At 41.5% G+C, this 18,411-nt stretch overlaps 1 protein-coding gene across 3 annotated transcripts in view; it reads right to left on the reverse strand.

The window, feature by feature from the left end:
• The window catches only part of fras1 (Fraser extracellular matrix complex subunit 1), a 337,242-nt gene that overhangs the window by 284,911 nt on the left and 33,920 nt on the right, over positions 1-18,411 (reverse strand). The window contains exons 1-2 of one of the 3 annotated variants that reach the window (XM_087849467.1): positions 17,673-17,984; positions 17,465-17,554 (exon numbers count right to left, since the gene is read on the reverse strand). The exons of the other annotated variants lie outside the window; for them this stretch is intronic. Of the exons in view, the coding sequence (XP_087705593.1) occupies positions 17,465-17,521 (57 nt within the window). The 5' untranslated portion in view covers positions 17,522-17,554; positions 17,673-17,984. Of the gene's footprint in view, positions 1-17,464; positions 17,555-17,672; positions 17,985-18,411 lie in introns of those variants that run through there. 3 annotated transcript variants of the gene reach the window in all.

Below are 18,411 nucleotides of genomic sequence, written 5' to 3' on the forward strand. Positions count from 1 at the left end.
CGGTCTCCTGTTGGGGCTCGGGTCTGGTTGACTTCCTAAATCCTCCCCTCCCTGCATGGGGCTTGGGTAAGAAGAGAGAGCAAAACCAATGAAGTGCTATAGTTCAGGCTCACAGCTTGTTAGCGTTCCCTCCTTTCTTCCTTCCCTTTCTTTTTTCTTTCCTTCAATCCATTAAGCCATCCTTTCTCTTCCACTTATGCTTATAAGGTCACAGGGGGCCGCAACCTATCCCAGCTACGATAGGGCGAGAGGCGAGGTACACCCTGGACAGGTTGTCAATGTGACACCGGGTTAACAGAGAGACAGACAACCACCTCACACCAATTTAGAAAACCCCACTACCCCAGTGGGGTTAGTGGTCTTCTTTTCTTTTCTGCTATTTCTCCTTCTCTCCTCAGCCAATCTGAAAAAATGAAAATCCCAGACTAGCTACAACTATTTAAATTTGACCTGTTAGCTTCACCACTTTCTATTTATTTACCTCTTTTACATTTTTCACCTTATATTTGTATTATTTTTCCAATTTTAAGCTCTGTGAGAGAAAACACAGAATAACTAAAGATACAGAAATAATAAATGGTTTGTTTCACAACATTTTAACGAATTCCTTTATGTATGACGCTAGAGAGAAGCATGGATAGTTCAACCTGGTATTAACAGAAAGGCGCAACAGCCTTGAATTTAGTCTCATGAAGCTTGTGTGAAATACTTGTCTGCCAACACCAAACACTAATTTACACATTGGGTGGTGTTTAATTTGCACGGAAGCACAGACAGGATAGGAGCTGGAGATTGTCCATACACCCAGGAGGAAACTGTTGGAGGACACATAACCTTTTTCTCTATATTTAATTAATGATAATAGAAGAGGAATGAAATTATGTTAAGATTTTTTGTTTTGAAAAATGTATTTCTTCTTTTATTTTCCCAGCACCTGTTAGTACACTAGCACAACCTCCACCAGAAGTTAACAGTAATCTACCTATAAGCTGGATTGGTGCTGTAGTTATTGCAATAAAACATATGCTATTGTACAATAAAGCTAGTCTACAAAAACCATACCGATTCATTCCAGAGATGTCAAATAATTCCCTGTGAATTTCGAATGTCCATTCCCTTAATTAGAGAGTTTTATGTAAGTTAAACAGCATCCCCTGCTTCCAGTCTTAATATTAAACTTTAGTTTAGGGTTGGGAAAAAATTTAAACGTACAGCTATCACTTCCAACATAAATGAAGACAGAAAACTAAATACTAGTGACGTTTGTAGGGTTAGACTAGCTGGTATATAATGGTGTGCTACGTGATCGCTAGCAAAACAGCTACGTTAGCACAGTGAAGCTGAAGGATGAATGCTAACTTTTTTCCACTCTATAAAAGTTAACGTGAGGGTTTCTAGTGGTTAGGGACAAATGTAATCGCATGGCAGGATGATATAAACGGACCAAACTTCAGTCAGGAGAACAACTGAGATAATCCATCCACAATATGAAGTTAGTCATTAATATACTGCAACAACATGGGAATAGAGCAGCTGCGAGAGAATTCAGCATTAATGAATCAATGGTACGGAAGTGGAGGAATCGCAGTTTTTGGCTTTCCCCATATTCCAAAATTGCTTCTTCTCTTTGCTTTTACTGTCGCCCAGCATAATTTGCAGATGATGTTGTTTGCAGCCACTACAATGCTTTCGACCAATATAGGCGCAGCTTGATGACGCCATCAACTTGCGCTATCGCAGTAGAGCGGTATAGTGGTATAGTCAAAATCTCTACCACTGGCCAAATTTATATCGTTTCTGAGGAGCTGAGGCTGTGGACTCAACAAATCAAAGTATCTTCCCCCCATGGTCCATCCTGCACTCTAACCCTGCACAGTCCCTTGTTTTTCCCTTACTACTACTACTAATGGTACTTGAAGTATCAAGTCAAAGACAGAAGCCATTGGCTAAATTCAGTCAGATGTTGTTCTGTCTTTCTTTACTTCCGCTCATCCTTCATTCTTCTGTTTTCTTCCTGAGTTCCTCAGGCTAAAATCAGACTGCATGACCTTTGCTTAAAATATTTTGTTCCACTGTCACACTGCTGTGCTTTAATGCAACAGGGAACCCACTTACTCAGTCCTGCAGAAATAAAAAAAAAATAAAAAAAAAACAACCCACAAATATAAAGACTGTTTTTTGGTCCTTATTAGTGTGGAGTCTTTTGTGTGAGGTTGATCCTTAGGGCACCTTGGTGCTCATTAATGTCCCATTGACGCCAAATGCTGCAGGGGACGGAGCTTCTGGCCGCTCAAGCCTCTTAAGGCTAATTTACAAGAGAAGTGGAAGGCTCGGGGTCACGACTGACTCATCAGAAGCCAGTCTACACCTTAAATACTTCCTGCCCTCCAGTGCTTTGATTCCCCTGGGAGCACAGGGCTTGGAACAGGTACTGTGTAATTAAAAGCTGAATGGAAAACACCTCGAGAGAATTAGTCATCACAAAGTACATGTCTTCATTGTGGCCACACAAGTGAAAACTAATTTAGGAGTCAATGGAGATTTAAGAAGAGGACTGATTGATCTTTTAAAGAATACTATGACGAGACTGAAGTTTTAAAAGCATTTTGCAGCTGAAATTAAAGACTGCAAGAGACTGAATCAAAGTGGTATATAATGTCACTAAAGAGAAATAAATCCCAGCACTAAGTCAGTTTTTTAAAGTTCTCAGTTTGTAGAGAAACATGAATAATTCATAATCACAGTCGTGTATTTCCATATACTGCACAGCTCCAAAGATGAAGCCTTTTCTTCATCTTTTGCATTTACATTTGAAACATTTCACTGACAGAGATTCGTGGTCAGGGTGAGTCTAATTGTACGAGCGAAGATTTCCGTTTCAGCTGATAATGAACAGCTACGAAGATCTCCTTTGAAGCCGGAGAATTACACGTAGCAGTTCTTATTGTTCTCTTAATACAAACAGATCATGAATAAAGTTTCCAACACCCAGTTTTTGGAACTACGAAAGATGCAAGAAACACAAAAAGCAGATGTTTCATTCCTTGTGTAAATATCTCACACAAAATGTTATCAGCCCATTGAATGGCTATTATCAGGTGTCTTCACTGAAATAATTATGCTTCAGACAGATCAAAGTGAATTTAATAGTAGGACAGAATTGCATCTCTATCTATTTCTAATGTCATGTTAAATCACTGCTAGTGTTATCACTGCCACTCATGGGTACCTCTGCAAACCAAGAAAATGTGAGAGACGGGCGTCCTCGATCCAAGTAGCTTTGTTGCTACAGACTAACCAAAGAAGGCAAACAAATGCAGAAAGTTAGTGTTTGATCTCTGAATCTATCGCACTAACTCAAAGCTTTCTCCGGGGGCTTCAAGTGGCATGTTCTTGTTGCTGCTTGCATATCAGTCATAGACGGTATAAACAATGGATCCAGCTTCCAGATCAGAAAAAGGCAAAGTGCCTTGATCCTGCATTCCTTTTAAAGGTCACCAGGGGGCGATGCCTGTGGTTGTGCACCCCTCATTTGTCCAGTTTATCCAGTAAACACAACAGAAACTCTCCTTAATCTGTCTTAATATAAGAAAAGGCAGTGTAATTTCAGCATCTCAGATTTTTCTACAAAATACAGAAATGCTTCTGTAGTATATTAAAGAAGCTTGTCACAGCCCTTTGTGCTTAAATTGCAAGAAATACATGTTTAAAATTACAGAAAAAGTTCTGGAAACTGTCCAGTAATTACTAAACTTTTTAAAAAATGTTTTCTTTGTTAATCATGTATCCATTGTAAAAAATAAAAAAATAAATCCCCAAAATATCTATAGTAGATGGTAAATTAGTTAATTCACAGAAAATTGTCTTTTCTTTTTTTAAACCATGTATTAATTGAAAAAACAAACAAACAAATAACAAATATGCAGTAAAAAGTCCAAAACTAGTGGGGCTTGATTTGAGTCTTTGCTGGGCCAATTCTGCACAACCGGGCCTCATGTTTGACATCCTTTATTTAATTTAACACAATCTTGGAGAGTGTTAAGTAAAACTGGTGAATGGAGAATAAGTGTACTGGTGCCCACTTTCAAAAACAAGGGTGACGCACGGAACTGTGGCAACTAGGGAGGAAATAAAGCTGATGAGCCATAACATGAAGCTTTGTGAAAGAGTTGTGGAAGCAAGGTTAACAAGAAAGGTGGTGATCATTGAGCAGCTGTACGGCTTCTTGCCAAGAAGGAGCACTACAGGTGCAATGCTCGATTTGAGAGTACTGATGGAGAAGTATAGAGGAGGTCAGAAGGAGTTACGTCTTTGTAGATCAAGAGAAAGCATATGACAGGGTGCCAAGGGAGGAACTGTGGTACTGCACGAGGATGTTGAATATGGAGCTTCCAGACAAGAAGAAAAGAGGAAGCCCATAGAGAAGGCTCATGGACGCGGTGGAGGAGGACACGCAAGGGCTGGCGTGACAGAAGAGGATGCTGAGGACAGGGTGAGATGGAGGCAAATGAGTCACTGTTGGGCCCCGAAAGGAAGCAGCTGAAAGAAGAAGAAGAAGCAACAAGATATCACTTTTTTTTCACTCATTGTATCTAATTTTTGGCACACAACTTTTCTACCTTAGTTAAGCATAAATACATTTTTGTACTATTTTCAGTGAGATGTTTTTAAGTTATGCTGTTGGATGCAGTTTAGATTTTATTAAGTTTAGGTTAAAAAAAAAATGACAACAGCTCTCTGAAAATGAGACCCAAAGAAAGACCACATTTGTTCCTGCCAAAACAACCCCCACTCTGTTGCCTCTTGTAATTAAGCCATAGAAGACAACTCTTCACTGTTCACGTGGGAACTGAACACCCAGGCTGTGCAAGTCATCTGCTGCATGAAGCCACTGCAGACCTCTATGATCTAAATACAGCCTCGGATAAAAGTTCCAGCTTCTGTATGAAATCGTCTGATATTCATTTATATACTTCCATTTGGATCAATTTCTCACATAACACACACACACACACACACACACACAATCAATTTGCTCACTAAAAAAAACCAACTTTACAGATTTATGTCTTTCAATATATCATAATAAAAATAATGTCGAGCCACTCTGGGAGCTGCTGAACGATCCAAACTAGGCTGAATAACTGATTCTTTATGTCAGCTTTGATATGTGCTGCTGGCATGCACCAATACCTGATCAATACTTTATTAAGCTAAATCAGATGAACTGATGGTGAAGTCAACAAGCATGGGACAGATGCAGAATGCAGAGCAGATTTGGGAACAGCACCACATAAAAACAGGAGTGAACTGTACCTCTTCTCAGCTGTGCATCCAAAAGTGCACAATTTTAACAATATATATTAACAGCTATGCCAATATACTGCTCTGCATAAGCTCCCAGAGGGAAATTAATGCCTTCAAACATCGACTTTTGCCTTCAAAAGCCCAGAATCCAATAATTAGCAATTTACAAAAAATCTACATTTGCACCACAAAAGATTTCAAGAATTATTAAACTATTCTGTCAAAAAAAAATCATTTTCTTTCACCGTGGCACCTTGGGATACACGTACAAGGTTATGCTGACAATATGAAAGATGTGCAATATTAACAGCCTTTTATTGTAACCCAGATTTGCTTCTACAGAGAGAGACTGCCATAACAGTTAAGTCTGTACCATCTCCAGCTAAAACCAGTCTCCCCCCCCTAACCTTTAACCCTCTGATGCCTCACTAGTGATCCTAATTCACCATTAGTATGACCAGAATACGTGACAAACCACCACACTTTACTCCTATAAGAAGCTTTGGGCCTGCGGTTAGAAATCCTAATCTGACAGTTAAAGCACTACTGCTCTGTGACGAGAACCAAGCGCTGTGAAAGGAAAACAACAAGTGGCCTCCCCTTCCTCTCTCTGTGCACTCAATAAAACCCAAAGCTGCCCCATTTTCACCTGTTCCATTCAGCTGGTCTTTTGTGTGAGCATAACTGTGTCAACGCTGGCCTTCCCAGAGGTCAGAGAGGGCAGTTTCTTAATGCGAGGTGGATGTTTCAAAGCCCCAGGCTGGAAGCTGTGGTGCACAGCTGAAACGTGCCAAAAGAACAGAGAGGCGAGTCCTCCTCAGCCCAGCCATCTGTGAGAAAAATCTGTTGATATAAGCTATAAGCCAATTCCATGTATGAGTTATACCAGTGGTTCCCAAACTTTTTTTGCTGGGCCCCCCTTGTTTTACAAGAAAAATGTTCGCGCCCCCCCTCACGCGCGCGCACGCACGCGCACGCACGCACGAACACATCCTCCAACCACACACACCCATATTTTGCTCCATTGCGGTTTATTTCACACCTCAAACATTTAGTAAACAATTAAGCAAATAATTACAAGTAATCTGCAATAAATTACAGGTAGTAAGAAAATAAACTACTAACTCTTTTACGCTATGTCCACACCTACACGGGTATTTTTGAAAACGCAGCTGTTTCGTCCACACGTAAACGGCGTTTCGAATCACCGAGAATGGAGATTTTTTAAAACTCCTTTTTTGCGTTTACTGGATGAGGAATACAGAGTTCGTCATGCAATGTCAAAGGTATGTGCCTTTTTTCACGTCACGCTGTGTGCACGTTATTGTTTACATGAGATGAATTGCAGAATGGCAGATAGAGACGAAATACTGTTAATCTGACTATCTGCAGGTTTTACACGCTTACATATACATGCAGTTACTGTCCCTCCATTTACAAAGGCAGAGGCGTCACGGTGTAATTATTTTACATGTAGTTGTTTTTTTCTGTGTAATAATATTCAACATTGCTATCAATACATTTTTCAAAAAATCCCTCTGCAAAATGGGTTCAAAAACATAAACAACTGTTGGACGCTGTTTGTCCGTGATTTGAACCGGGGAACAAATTGTGGCAGGATCAGCCTGATGTTATTTGTATCCCACTGTAACTTTACTGTATAAAGAGCTAACATCTCCAAAATGTCAGGAGTAGTTAGTCATTACAACAAGTGTTTGTGAACTACAAATCAAGAATGTGGGATACTGTTTGTCCATGATTTAAACAGCCCAGCGCTGCTCCCAACGAAGGGAAAACCAATCCTGCAAGGAGACCTACCTCAGCATTTGTGCAGGTGAAACCAAAGGGAAGATATGCTTCACCATATTTTCTAGTCTTTGGCTTAGAATGAAGTTGGTTTGGAAACATATTCAGCTATGCTTCATCTCCTGCTTTGCCTTTGTGTGGGCGCCCGTGCTAGCAGTGTCCAAGCGTTGGTTTTTTTTTTTTTTCCCTTTTCATGCCGCGCCCCCCCTGCAATGGCTCTGCGCCCCCCCTAGGGGGCGGGCCCCACACTTTGGGAACGTCTGAGTTATACTAATGATATTTGCCTCTCTAATTTTCATGCTTACTCTAGACTTGTGCACTTATCCCAACTCAGAGCATCTGTTTTTTTAAAAGCCTTGTGCAAGTACTCCACTATTAATGAGGATAAACCTTATTTGGGTGGAACTCCAACGGGGCAGAGCTTCAACTTGCTTTGCAAAAAGTATGACATGGTTGAAAAGAAAAAAGTGATCTGACAGGAAGTTACAAAGAATGTAAAACTTACAATTCAGCACTCGGGGAGAAAAACCCAAAATAACAGATAAAAACAGTCAGTTTATAATAATTCATTCTCAAGAGGCCAAGAGGCCATGGTTCTCAGCCGGAAAAGGGTGGAGTGCCCACTCCGGGTCGGGGATGAGTTCCTGCCCCAAGTGGAGGAGTTCAAGTACCTCAGGGTCTTGTTCGCGAGTGATGGGAGAAGGGAGCCGGAGATCGACAGACGGATTGGTGCGGCGGCTGCAGTGATGCGGACACTGCACCTCAATTTACCAGTCGATCTATGTCCCTACCCTCACCTATGGTCACGAGCTGTGGGTAGTGACCGAAAGAACGAGATCGCGGATACAAGCGGCAGAAATGAGCTTCCTCCGAAGGGTGGCTGGTCTCTCCCTTAGAGATAGGCTGAGAAGTTCGGCCATCTGGGAGGGGCTCAGAGTAGAGCCGCTGCTGCTCCACATCGAAAGGAGCCAGCTGAGGTGGCTTGGGCATCTGACAAGGATGCCTCCTGGGCGCCTCCTGGGGTTGGTGTTCCGGGCATGTCCCACCGGGAGGAGGCCCCGGGGCAGACCCAGGACACGCTGGAGAGATTATATCTCTCGGCTGGCCTGGGAACGCCTTGGTGTTCCCCCGGATAAGCTGGAGGAGGTGGCTGGGGAGAGGGAGGTCTGGGCTTCTCTGCTTAGGCTGCTGCCCCCGCGACCCGGCCCCGGATAAAGCGGATGAAGATGGATGGATGGATGGAGGCCAAGAGGGTGATGGGTGAAATTATACTAAAAGAAACTGTTCTTCACATCATTTTTGCTACATTTTAGGAACATAATATTTGAAAATGTTTCCTAAAGTCACTCTGGAGAAATAAAAACAAGAATAATATTAGTTAGCTGCACTTGTGGCATTAAAAGGTTGAATGCCGCTGATAATAACTCTTGTAATGATAAACTCTTGAGATGGCGATACAGCGCCGAGTTGTTTCTCTTTAACTATCCATTTGAGACTCATAAAAAGTGTTATGGCATAAAAAGATATGAAAAGCCAAAGCAAGAAGCATGATACACCAGAGAGAGAGACCGTTTTCATTGGTTTGATAGAACTGTTGAAATTGCACTGATATTGAACTCTTCCTTCTATTGAGAAATCAAGTCCCCAATGTACGTATTCAAATCATGTTTAGACGCTCTGAGGCTGTCGTGTGGTTCAGTAATAAAACTGTCACTGGAGAATCATCTTTAAACTTAAAAGCCTGACCGACGTGCTTTTGATTCGTTAACTGTGACATGAGCCATGCGTAAGCAAAGTCCCGCTTTCACATTGTGGCTTTCGTCATCTTGTTTTTGGAGCCAGAAGCCACGTCATTAGTGCAGATGGTGGATTGCTACAGTCATTTGAAAAATGAACATCTATTGGGTACCTCTATATAAGCAGAAGTTTTGGCAGTTTGCTTGTCTTGAGCATCTTCCCAAGAATCAATGTCCCGGCAAAAGGGACCTCAAGGTCAAGACAAACTTTAAAGCAGCCAAGAAATCCAAGAGCTACATCTCAGACTCTACAGGCCTCAGTTAGCATCTTAAGGGTTAAAGGTTAAAGTTCATGACAATACAACAAGATAGAACACTTGTGCCTCTGGGGGATTACCCAGAGAAAGCCTCTTTTCTTTAAAAAGAATGTGGCAGCACAGCTTAGGTTTGCAAAGTTGTATCTGAACAAATGACAAGACTTCTGGAACAATGTCTTTTGTGTAAAGTGGAGACCATTGCCCATAATGCACAAAAGTATACAACACGTTCTCACTCTCAAAGCGTTACGCTAGGTGACAAATCATCAGTAGATTACACTTCCGGGCACCCAACACGTCCCTATATTACAAGATCGGAAAAATGGAGAAATATGAGAACCGTCTGGAATCAATCTACACATGTACGTTCGTTTAACTTAAATCGCTTTGGAAAACACTATCTAACGTCATTAAAGTGCCGGTTAAGGTTAGGGATAAGCTTTTGGTTAGGGTTAGGGCTGGAATACATGGCTGGAACGTGTATTACCGCAGGAGCGTCATTCTACTGGATTTCATCCATAACCCAGTGCGTAGCATAAGAACGCGGAAGGTCGCCTTTCGCCTTCCTCAAGAATGCCTTGAGACTTGACAAATCGTCACTATATTATGCCTCAGGAGTGAGAACAGGCTGAAGTACATCAACACAAATAATTCATACCCAACTGTTTGCATAATGGTGGAGGGGTAATGAGTTATGGGTTTTTTTGCAGCCACTGAGTCAACCATGAGCTGCTCTGTATAGAAAAGGATTCTAGAGACAAACATGAGGCCAAGGCTAAAGCTTTGGCCAACCTGGAGTCATACAACAGGACAATGATCCCGAGCAAAGCAACAAAATGGCTAAAAAAAATAAAAATAAAATCCAGGTGTTGCAAAGTCAACACACCCAACCTCACTGAAATTATATGTTGGATTCTTAAGCTGTGAACAAATGAAAGCCTACAACTCTGATAAAGTCACACTGAAAATGATTATTTCAAGTTATTGCTCCTAAATGTGGTTCGACATGGAAACTCCTCACACACACTAATTTGTTCGCTTGGTGAATTCACTAAGGTTGGTGCCTCTGTCACGAATAAGTTCAATGACTCAAATTATAAAGGTAACAAGAAGCCTGTCAGCATCCACCGATCTCTCCAAGTGGTCTTTGTACCAGGATGTAAACACAATTATTTCTGCTGTAAAGTTAACACAGTGTTATGAGGTCTATGGGGACTGGCTTGGTTTTAGAGCCAGCCTCCAGTGGTCACTAGAGGAACTGCAGCTTTTGTCACTTTGTGCTTGATTTTAAGCAAAACACTTAAATTTTCCAAGACTTGCAGAATATGCAGATGTGTCCAAAATCCTGATCAAACCACAAGTGAAAATTGAAACCAAAAAGAAAATGAAAATGCTGAAAAACAGACTTGATCACCCCCCCTCTAACTTTGTTAAGAGTGAGAACACTCCTCTTATTTGCATTCAGCAATAATGAAGCAACCGCAAACAATTACTGCCCACTGAGCCCACTGGGGGGTAGCTTTTACTAAACTAAAAATAATAATAATAAAAAAAGGTCAGAGGCAAAATGTACACTCTTCAAAACTAGACTAAATTCATACCCAGCCTGTAAATTCATGTAAAACATCACCTCAGAACTAACAAGCTCTTCAGCAGCTCTACAAAATGACTTCAAAGTTTCAAACGTCTCTCTGCAGCGCTGTGGAGTGAAGACTGATGTATTCAAGTGAAGGCTCAGAATAGGCTGTTGCTGACAGAAACGAAGCCATGTAAGTGGCTTTTTTCATCCACTGCTTTAGATATAATGATCTCCATGAGAAGCTCTTATTTCTCCTATTCATAGGCAGCAACCAAAGTCAACACGAGGACACCGGTGCTACTCTGCAGGCTCTTCATTAATACCTGAAGCAGCCTGTAACAGCCCTTTCACACAGACAATTATCAGCTGGATCAATATCTCTCAAACACTGACTGCTGCTCTTCTAACCACACATCAAACTCACTGTTTCAAGTCTCTGTGGCCTACTTGCCCTTGGAACACCACCATTTCCCCCTGCACCTCTAAATAAGCTCCTACTTCCCTTCAACAGAGGTAGCGCTTTCCAACCACTGTTATAGAAGTCATCTCCTGAGCTCTCTGGGGTACTGCCGACCTGTATTCCTCACCCTTGCATGCCAGAGAGATGAATGGCTCAGTCAACTAATGACAGATAACGAGAAGCCCAACCTTTCCTCATTATTCCGGGCTTGTGTTTTTTTTACTGCCATTCCTTTACAAATTACAGTGGAGTAGCTTCAGCGGCTCACAGGTCCAGATGTTGCGGTGCAGCTTCAACACCTGACATTATGTCAGTGCTCCTTTGCTGCAGCACTCTGAACACTAATTGCAGCACTGAGAGCCAAAGTAGCTGTTTGCTGAGCAGCTTTCCTGCTAAGAGATATCTGAAGGTGCAGGCTTAATTGCCTCTTAGTACATGACCTATGCTGTTTAGAGACCAGATGACTGCCTTTTTAAACTTTCATGATTAGAGTTGGAGTGAAGGAGGTAAATTAGCATTTCTGGTTTTGTAGAGTTTCGACTCATTGTTAAGCTGCCTCGTCTAAAACTTTTGGTTCATTCCCAAAGCTCTAATTTTCTGACACTGTCCACTAGCTGTTCAGTACCAAGCAACAGCCAAACACAGTTTGATGAGCTGGTGAACACAGTGGAGTCAGCTCTTTCTGTCTCGAGACCAAAAACATCTAAAGTTCAGTGCAGAGAGAGTAAATCTGGGCTTTCTGTTATCAGGCAGCTGAAAGAAAACAGATGTATCCTGCCGAAGTGGACTGTGATTTTGAAGTATTGACACAGTTACACAAACACAGATTTGAGTTTATGAATTCTTAGTGCAGTATCTCCTCTTTAGAATGTTTTGGCCACGCCATAAGGCATCAGTCACACAACCCTGTTTGATGACATCCTAGAAACCTCAAATCTCTGTGGAAAAATGTGTATTCCCCAACCACTTGGCAAGTGATTGCTGGAGGCTGTTGGAGGTTGCTAAGTGAAATCAGTGACAAAGGGGGTGCATTGCCAACAACTTCCTTGTGAGTGGTTTAGTCAGTTGAAGATTGTTATGAATTCCTGTAGCTTCCATGGAAGACACCAACTTCACTGCAACACTAGCTAAGCAACCACCAAGCGCCTTCAAATTAGACGTTATGCCTTTTGAAGCATGTTAGTTACATCAATAAGGCATAACACTTTTGCATTGCACTTTTCACACTTTCAGAACCACTTAAAACGTAGCTGGCAAGTGTCTGCAGGAAAATAGGCAGCCAGGCAAACTATGGGTGACTGCAGCAATCTGCTGGCAACCAAAGCACTCCTGCAACCACTCACAAACCAGTCAGGGAATATTCATCATCAATTAGTACTTTCCAGGCGATCACCAATCAGCTTCCAAGTCTATGTGACTGAGACGTTAGTGATGCACATCTTTAAACGCTAATACAATTTATATAGGTGGGTTATGTAAAAGTTTATTGAGTTAGCAGTTTTAGCTACAAATTAGCTACAGAGACTATAACATTTTATACCAGGCTGTAAACACATTTATTTCCTCTCTTGTTGGACATTTTAATATGGGAGTCTGCAGGGGCTGACTCACGCCTGGAGCCCCAAGTGGTCATTAGAGGTACTACAGTTTTTGGCACCACAAACAGGATTATGAGTGAGGGGTAATGCTGGATGTGTAAAAAACACTGAAATGTGTTTGCAGCATCAAGTATAAGTATTAGCATCACACAGCACCTGACACAACTCTATATCATGACAAATTCTGCACTGCACTCTGTTTTGCCAATATTTCTGAATGACAGGTTCTTTTGACACGTGTAAATAAATTGTAATTCTGCCGATCTGTCTGGACTATTGCAGGAAGCCAAAGATGTGGCGGCAACAGAACTGATCTGGTTTGTTGCCCTTGTTCTGAGAAACACCCGACTCATTTGCAAAAGCTCTGCCTCAGTGAAATAATTCAGGGCAAAATAACCACTTTCTGTCACTGCTGATATAAAGCTTGTGCTCCTCTTTGAATAAAATATGTTTTAATACCCCACCAAAGCTGTAATAAATAAATAAATAAATAAAACAGTAAATCGATTTTCTCACATGACAAAACAGGCTCAGAGCGCCTGTTGATGAAGATGATGATTTGTATCAGTACGCTGCCTGCTGCCTATCATCTATCATTTTTTCTGCATTGTCTGAACTAACAGAGAAGCTCGGCAGCCCTGGACATCTGCCAACACAGACCTGAGCCAAAAGACAGACGGCACAAAGAACAAGGACATTCCTCGCAACAGAGAGCTGGTCGTTGAGAAGGAGGGGGCTGATGGGTGAGAAATAAAACTTGATGATGAGTGGCTGGTCCCAGCCCATTTTCTTTCAACAAACTATCAAATTATGGCCAAGAAGAAACTCAAGTAGTGGGAGGAGCACTGCTTCAAGCCTCTGCAGCCACCCCAGTATGGTTTTGCACAACATGTCCATGTCTAATTCATACTGCATGCGTCTACATGCTAGCAGACCACAGGATGCATTTTTCAGGTTAAAAGGGTTAGTGTGGGAATGTATGACTCATGAGTGCGAGAAGATGTGTTCTTAACTCATTTACTTATAGGAGAAATATCAATTTCAGATCTCCACAAAGGACACAGCACACAAAACCCCTTCTGTTTATATCTTTGGGTTGCCAAAGGTATGATCAAGAATTGGTGCCACTTGGCCCATAAAAGCAACAAAATTAAGTTTCTTTTCTTCTTCAAAGGCATCACATTGGGCAGTGTTGCACTGCTCCAGAGCTCCCGCTATGCTCAGTCAGCTCTGCCAAGTGTGCAGGATCCCCTCTATTGGTTCCAATAACAGTAACTCTTCAACTTTATTTAGGGGATGACATTGAAAAGAGCTGGAAGCATGTGGCCAAAAATCTGGTTGTTCATACTAAACGTTCTCATTCAGGACATTATAGCCAGCTGATGCATGAAAAAAATGGCACCACCACTGCCAGCATGCATTGCACTTTGATGACATTTCCGCTTGTTGTGCTCACCCACTTTTAGAACCTGCTGTTTGCATTATGGCCAAAGTAGATGCATGGTGCATGGGCAGGCTGATCTAACCAGGAATGTCAGTGACAGCTGGAAAAGATGATTTCTGCAGAAAACTTTGAATAACACCTCTGTGATCTTTTACTTCTATTCTTATTACACCACTGAAGCAATGATCTGTTTTTGTTTCTTTCCTTTCTTTTTTGACTGACTTCTATCCAAAAATCAGGCTGGCAGCAGCCTAAGCGGGCCACTACAGACCACCTCCCCACCAACACTTTCCAGTTGCCCCTGGAAGCTCCTAAACTGTTCCCGGGCCATAAGATGCATAATCTATCCCTTAGGTTCTTAGTCTACCCCAGTGGTTCCTCCTAGTCTGCACTGCCTGGCCTGGAAGTGGGAAATCAGGTCCTGCTCCCGGAAGAGGAACTCGCAGACAAGTTGTCATGGTCAGTCCTGAGATACAATATCAGCAGGCATTAGAGTAAGGTGTGGGGTAGGTGTGTTGACCCTCAGACTTTTTGTTTTTCTTTTCCTTTTGTGTCCCTTGTGCCATTATGTTTGTTCTAGAATCTGTTCTTCAGTTCACTTCCTACTGTATTCTGAAAGAAAGTTCTCTTAGTTTTTGTTCTGTTGCTTCCCTTCATATTTTCTTTATATTCACCTGTGCCTTATCATCCACCTCACTGATGTGTGTAGCTATATACAGTCTGTGTATTCTCCCTCAGATTGTTGTCTCATCCTCCTCCATGTTTAATGACTTAATGTGTTAATTTTATTTATTATCAAAATGTCATTAAAGATATTTCAATCTTAGTACGTGCTATTAGTCTCTTGCTGTTAGAGCAGAAGTAAAGTTCTAAACAATTTATGTTCTGCCTTCAACAGCTTGCCTTGGGAAAATCCAGAAGAGACGGGTGGGTGGACGGGTGAAAAGGGAAGGGATAGGAGGTGTAGACGAGGAGGAGGACAGGGGATTGTTTAGCATTGTTGTAGCTCTGTTTACGTTCCAGATTAATGACTGCTCGCCCTCTGTGCCAGGGAGGGTAGGTATGAGGTGGCGGGAAGGGAGCTGCAAGACTGTGTTTACTTTCCAAAGCTGTCGTTGGCTGAGACTCAAGGGTCTGCTGGGGCCTAACATTGAGCAGGAGACACGGCAAGCACCAAGCTATTTCCAGTGGACAAGATAAAGGATGTCCATGTCGCTGTGCTCAGACGTGGGAGGCATGGGGCGCTGGCTAGCAGTAATTGCCTGCTATTATTGTCCCTCCGGGCTTATTGGTGGCATTTTAACCCTGTGGAGACAAGAATAGTGCCTCCTCCTCCTATTTTTTCACTCATACTCTAGCATTCCTCTTTCAAGTTCACAGCAGCTTTTCCATGCATAACGCACCATAAAATCTGCATCACCGGTCATGTAAAGCGTGGGCATTTTACTGACAGCTTTTTAGAAAGCTAAACTATTGTTAAAGGGCTTCCTTACTTTATGATGCAACAGAGGGAGAGCCAGTAAAACTTAGAGGATGCCAATTAACAAGGAAAAACATGTTTCACATGCATGTGTGGAAATTTTGAAGCGGTAGCCATCGAATCCTGACAACATGTGAAGTCATCTGTCACTCTCACAGAGGTTGTTTAAAAATGTGCGTGTTCTCTCTAATGTAACCACGCTGCTTTAAACTCCAGCACTTTATCAGCACTTTGGAAAAGTCATGCTTTTGTTATTATTAACAAGGAAAAACCACCAGACATCAGAAAGAGTCATTTTCACAGTCTGTTCGCCATCACATTCATCTCAGCATGAAGCAGCGACAAAGTGGTTTCCAAAGTGAGCATCAGGGACTCAGGAGTCCTTCGAGCACTTTTAAAGTCTCCAGGGAAAAGTCTGAGAACCTATTTCGTTTCATCCTTCATTAGGCCTGACATTTATTTAAAATAAAAAGCGCATTCATGAACCATTACCTGCTATTTTTTTTATTTTATTTTATTTTTCTATTTTTTGTGTGTGAAATTGGACACTAAGTCAAGCTCTTTTCCATAAACAATCTTTGATAACAGCAGCATCCCTGGAATCTTCCGATATAAAAAAACAGAACAAGTCGATTTAACATAAATTATAATAACCTGACTAAATGAGGCATATTACAGAGATGTGGTGAAAAGGATTTAAAAAGAGGTTTCGATTATATGACAACAACAATAAAATATAGCAGATTTTTTTCAGTAATAACGCAAATATTTAACTAGTCAATCATATGGCAGCAACTCTATGAATTAGGCATGTAGACATGGTTTTGAATTTCATATCAAGCCTCAGAAGGTGATTTAAGTAATTGGGGCATTTTTGTTTATGCTAGTTGGCTTGGTCTGAGTTTTTCATGCATTGCTGATTGGATTACTTGAACTTTTCAACAACCAACAACCAGAAAATGTTTTACAGAGATTGGTCAAAAAAAGAGAAAATAGTGGGTGGAAGTTCTCTGGGTGAAAATGCCTTGTTAGTGGCAAAGGTCAGATGAGATTGGCCTCACTGGTTCCAGCAGATAAGAGCAACGAGAGCAACAGTAACTCAAATAACTACTTATTATGACCAGGCATGCTGAAGAACATCTCTGAACACAAAACACATGAAACAAATGGAAGCAGATGGGATACAGTAGCAGAAAACCACAATTCACACAGCCTCACCAAAAGTGGATAATAGAAGATTGCAAAAACATTGTTTGGTCTGACAAGTTTATATCTGCTGTGACAGTCAGATGGTTGGGTCAGAATTCAGTGTAAATGACATGTAAATACGTTTCCATTCTGCTTTGTATCAACGGTAAAAGGCTGGAGGTGATGTAATGGTGGGGGGAATATTTCCTTGGCACGCTTGAGCCCCTCTGTTTTCTGTTGCCTACGTTGTAGAAGTTTTATGAGTTGTCCTGCCTGAGTTCCATCCTCTACACTAACAGAGTACTGCCTATTCATCACAATCCATTACTGTACAGCAAACTAATGTGTTTATCCTGCACTAACCTGCAGAGTATTTTCATGAAATCTTTAATTAACAGTTAGTCAACCTCAATTTGATTTACAGCAGGTTTCACAATATGAAAAACCACATCGTCACATGTACAGACCCAATATCTAATTTAAAAACACGAGGACTTACATGTAAGCTTTAAATTTCCAATTTATCAAATATCAATGAGCAGTACTTACCTTTAAACATAACCTCTCCTCTTCCTCTCCTGTCCCGTTTTTCTTATCTTTCTCCATCTCGGAGTGAACTTAGCTCTGTCTTTTCTCTCCCTGTGAAAAACAGCAACTGGACCTTTAACTAGCAACACACTGTCCGAAAAACTGCACACAAAGAGTTTGTGTGTGTGGATGTTTGTTGAGCTGATAGAAACGTAGTATTTGAAATTACCTGCCATTTAAAACGTTATTCTCTTTGTGCTCCTCTTGCTCCGTTTTTGTGGAGCTAGCTAAATGCTAAATGCTAATGGCCGTTAGCACTCCTGGTCGTTGGGCGGGTGCTCTGAGAAACCGTCCTACTTTGGAAAATCAGCCTACCCATATTATAATTTGACAGCGACTTGTGACTAATACAAACCCTAACCATAGCCCTAACACTAACACTAACCATAAGAAATCTTCACAATGGTTTAAAAAAAATGATGTAAATCTGGGGTCTGTGTTACACGCATGCGCAGCGTGTGAGCAGAAACAACGGGTAGGATGGTTTGTGAGGTAGGATAGATTCCGGCCCACATTAACCCCTGAGTATGGCACACGGTTTTGTCTCTTTTATCTCTCTTTATGCCACATCCGCTGGTGATCAGTACATGAGTAGGATTGCTTGTCATGTGTTAATGTTTAGGTTCAAATTAATTTAATGTTTGAAGGCCCAAGGTAACTTAAAATAATAATTCCCCTTAAATCCCTTAAATGGAAAGTAAAGCGCCAACTCACTACACTTTTTGTTGCCAGAAAAATAACTACTCAAATAAAGTACTGATACCTGAAAATTCTACTCTTCTAAGTATTTGTACTGTTTTATTTCCCACCTACATCCCTGTGACTCAAAAGCTCAGGGTCAGTCTTGTCTTAATGCTTTGAGACCATTTTTTCTACCCTTTGCTCTGTATGATGTAATACAGGGAAGA

This window comes from Neolamprologus brichardi, chromosome 12 (assembly GCF_056152115.1).
Source record: "Neolamprologus brichardi isolate AB-2024 chromosome 12, ASM5615211v1, whole genome shotgun sequence".
In the NCBI taxonomy this organism is placed as follows: domain Eukaryota; kingdom Metazoa; phylum Chordata; class Actinopteri; order Cichliformes; family Cichlidae; genus Neolamprologus; species Neolamprologus brichardi.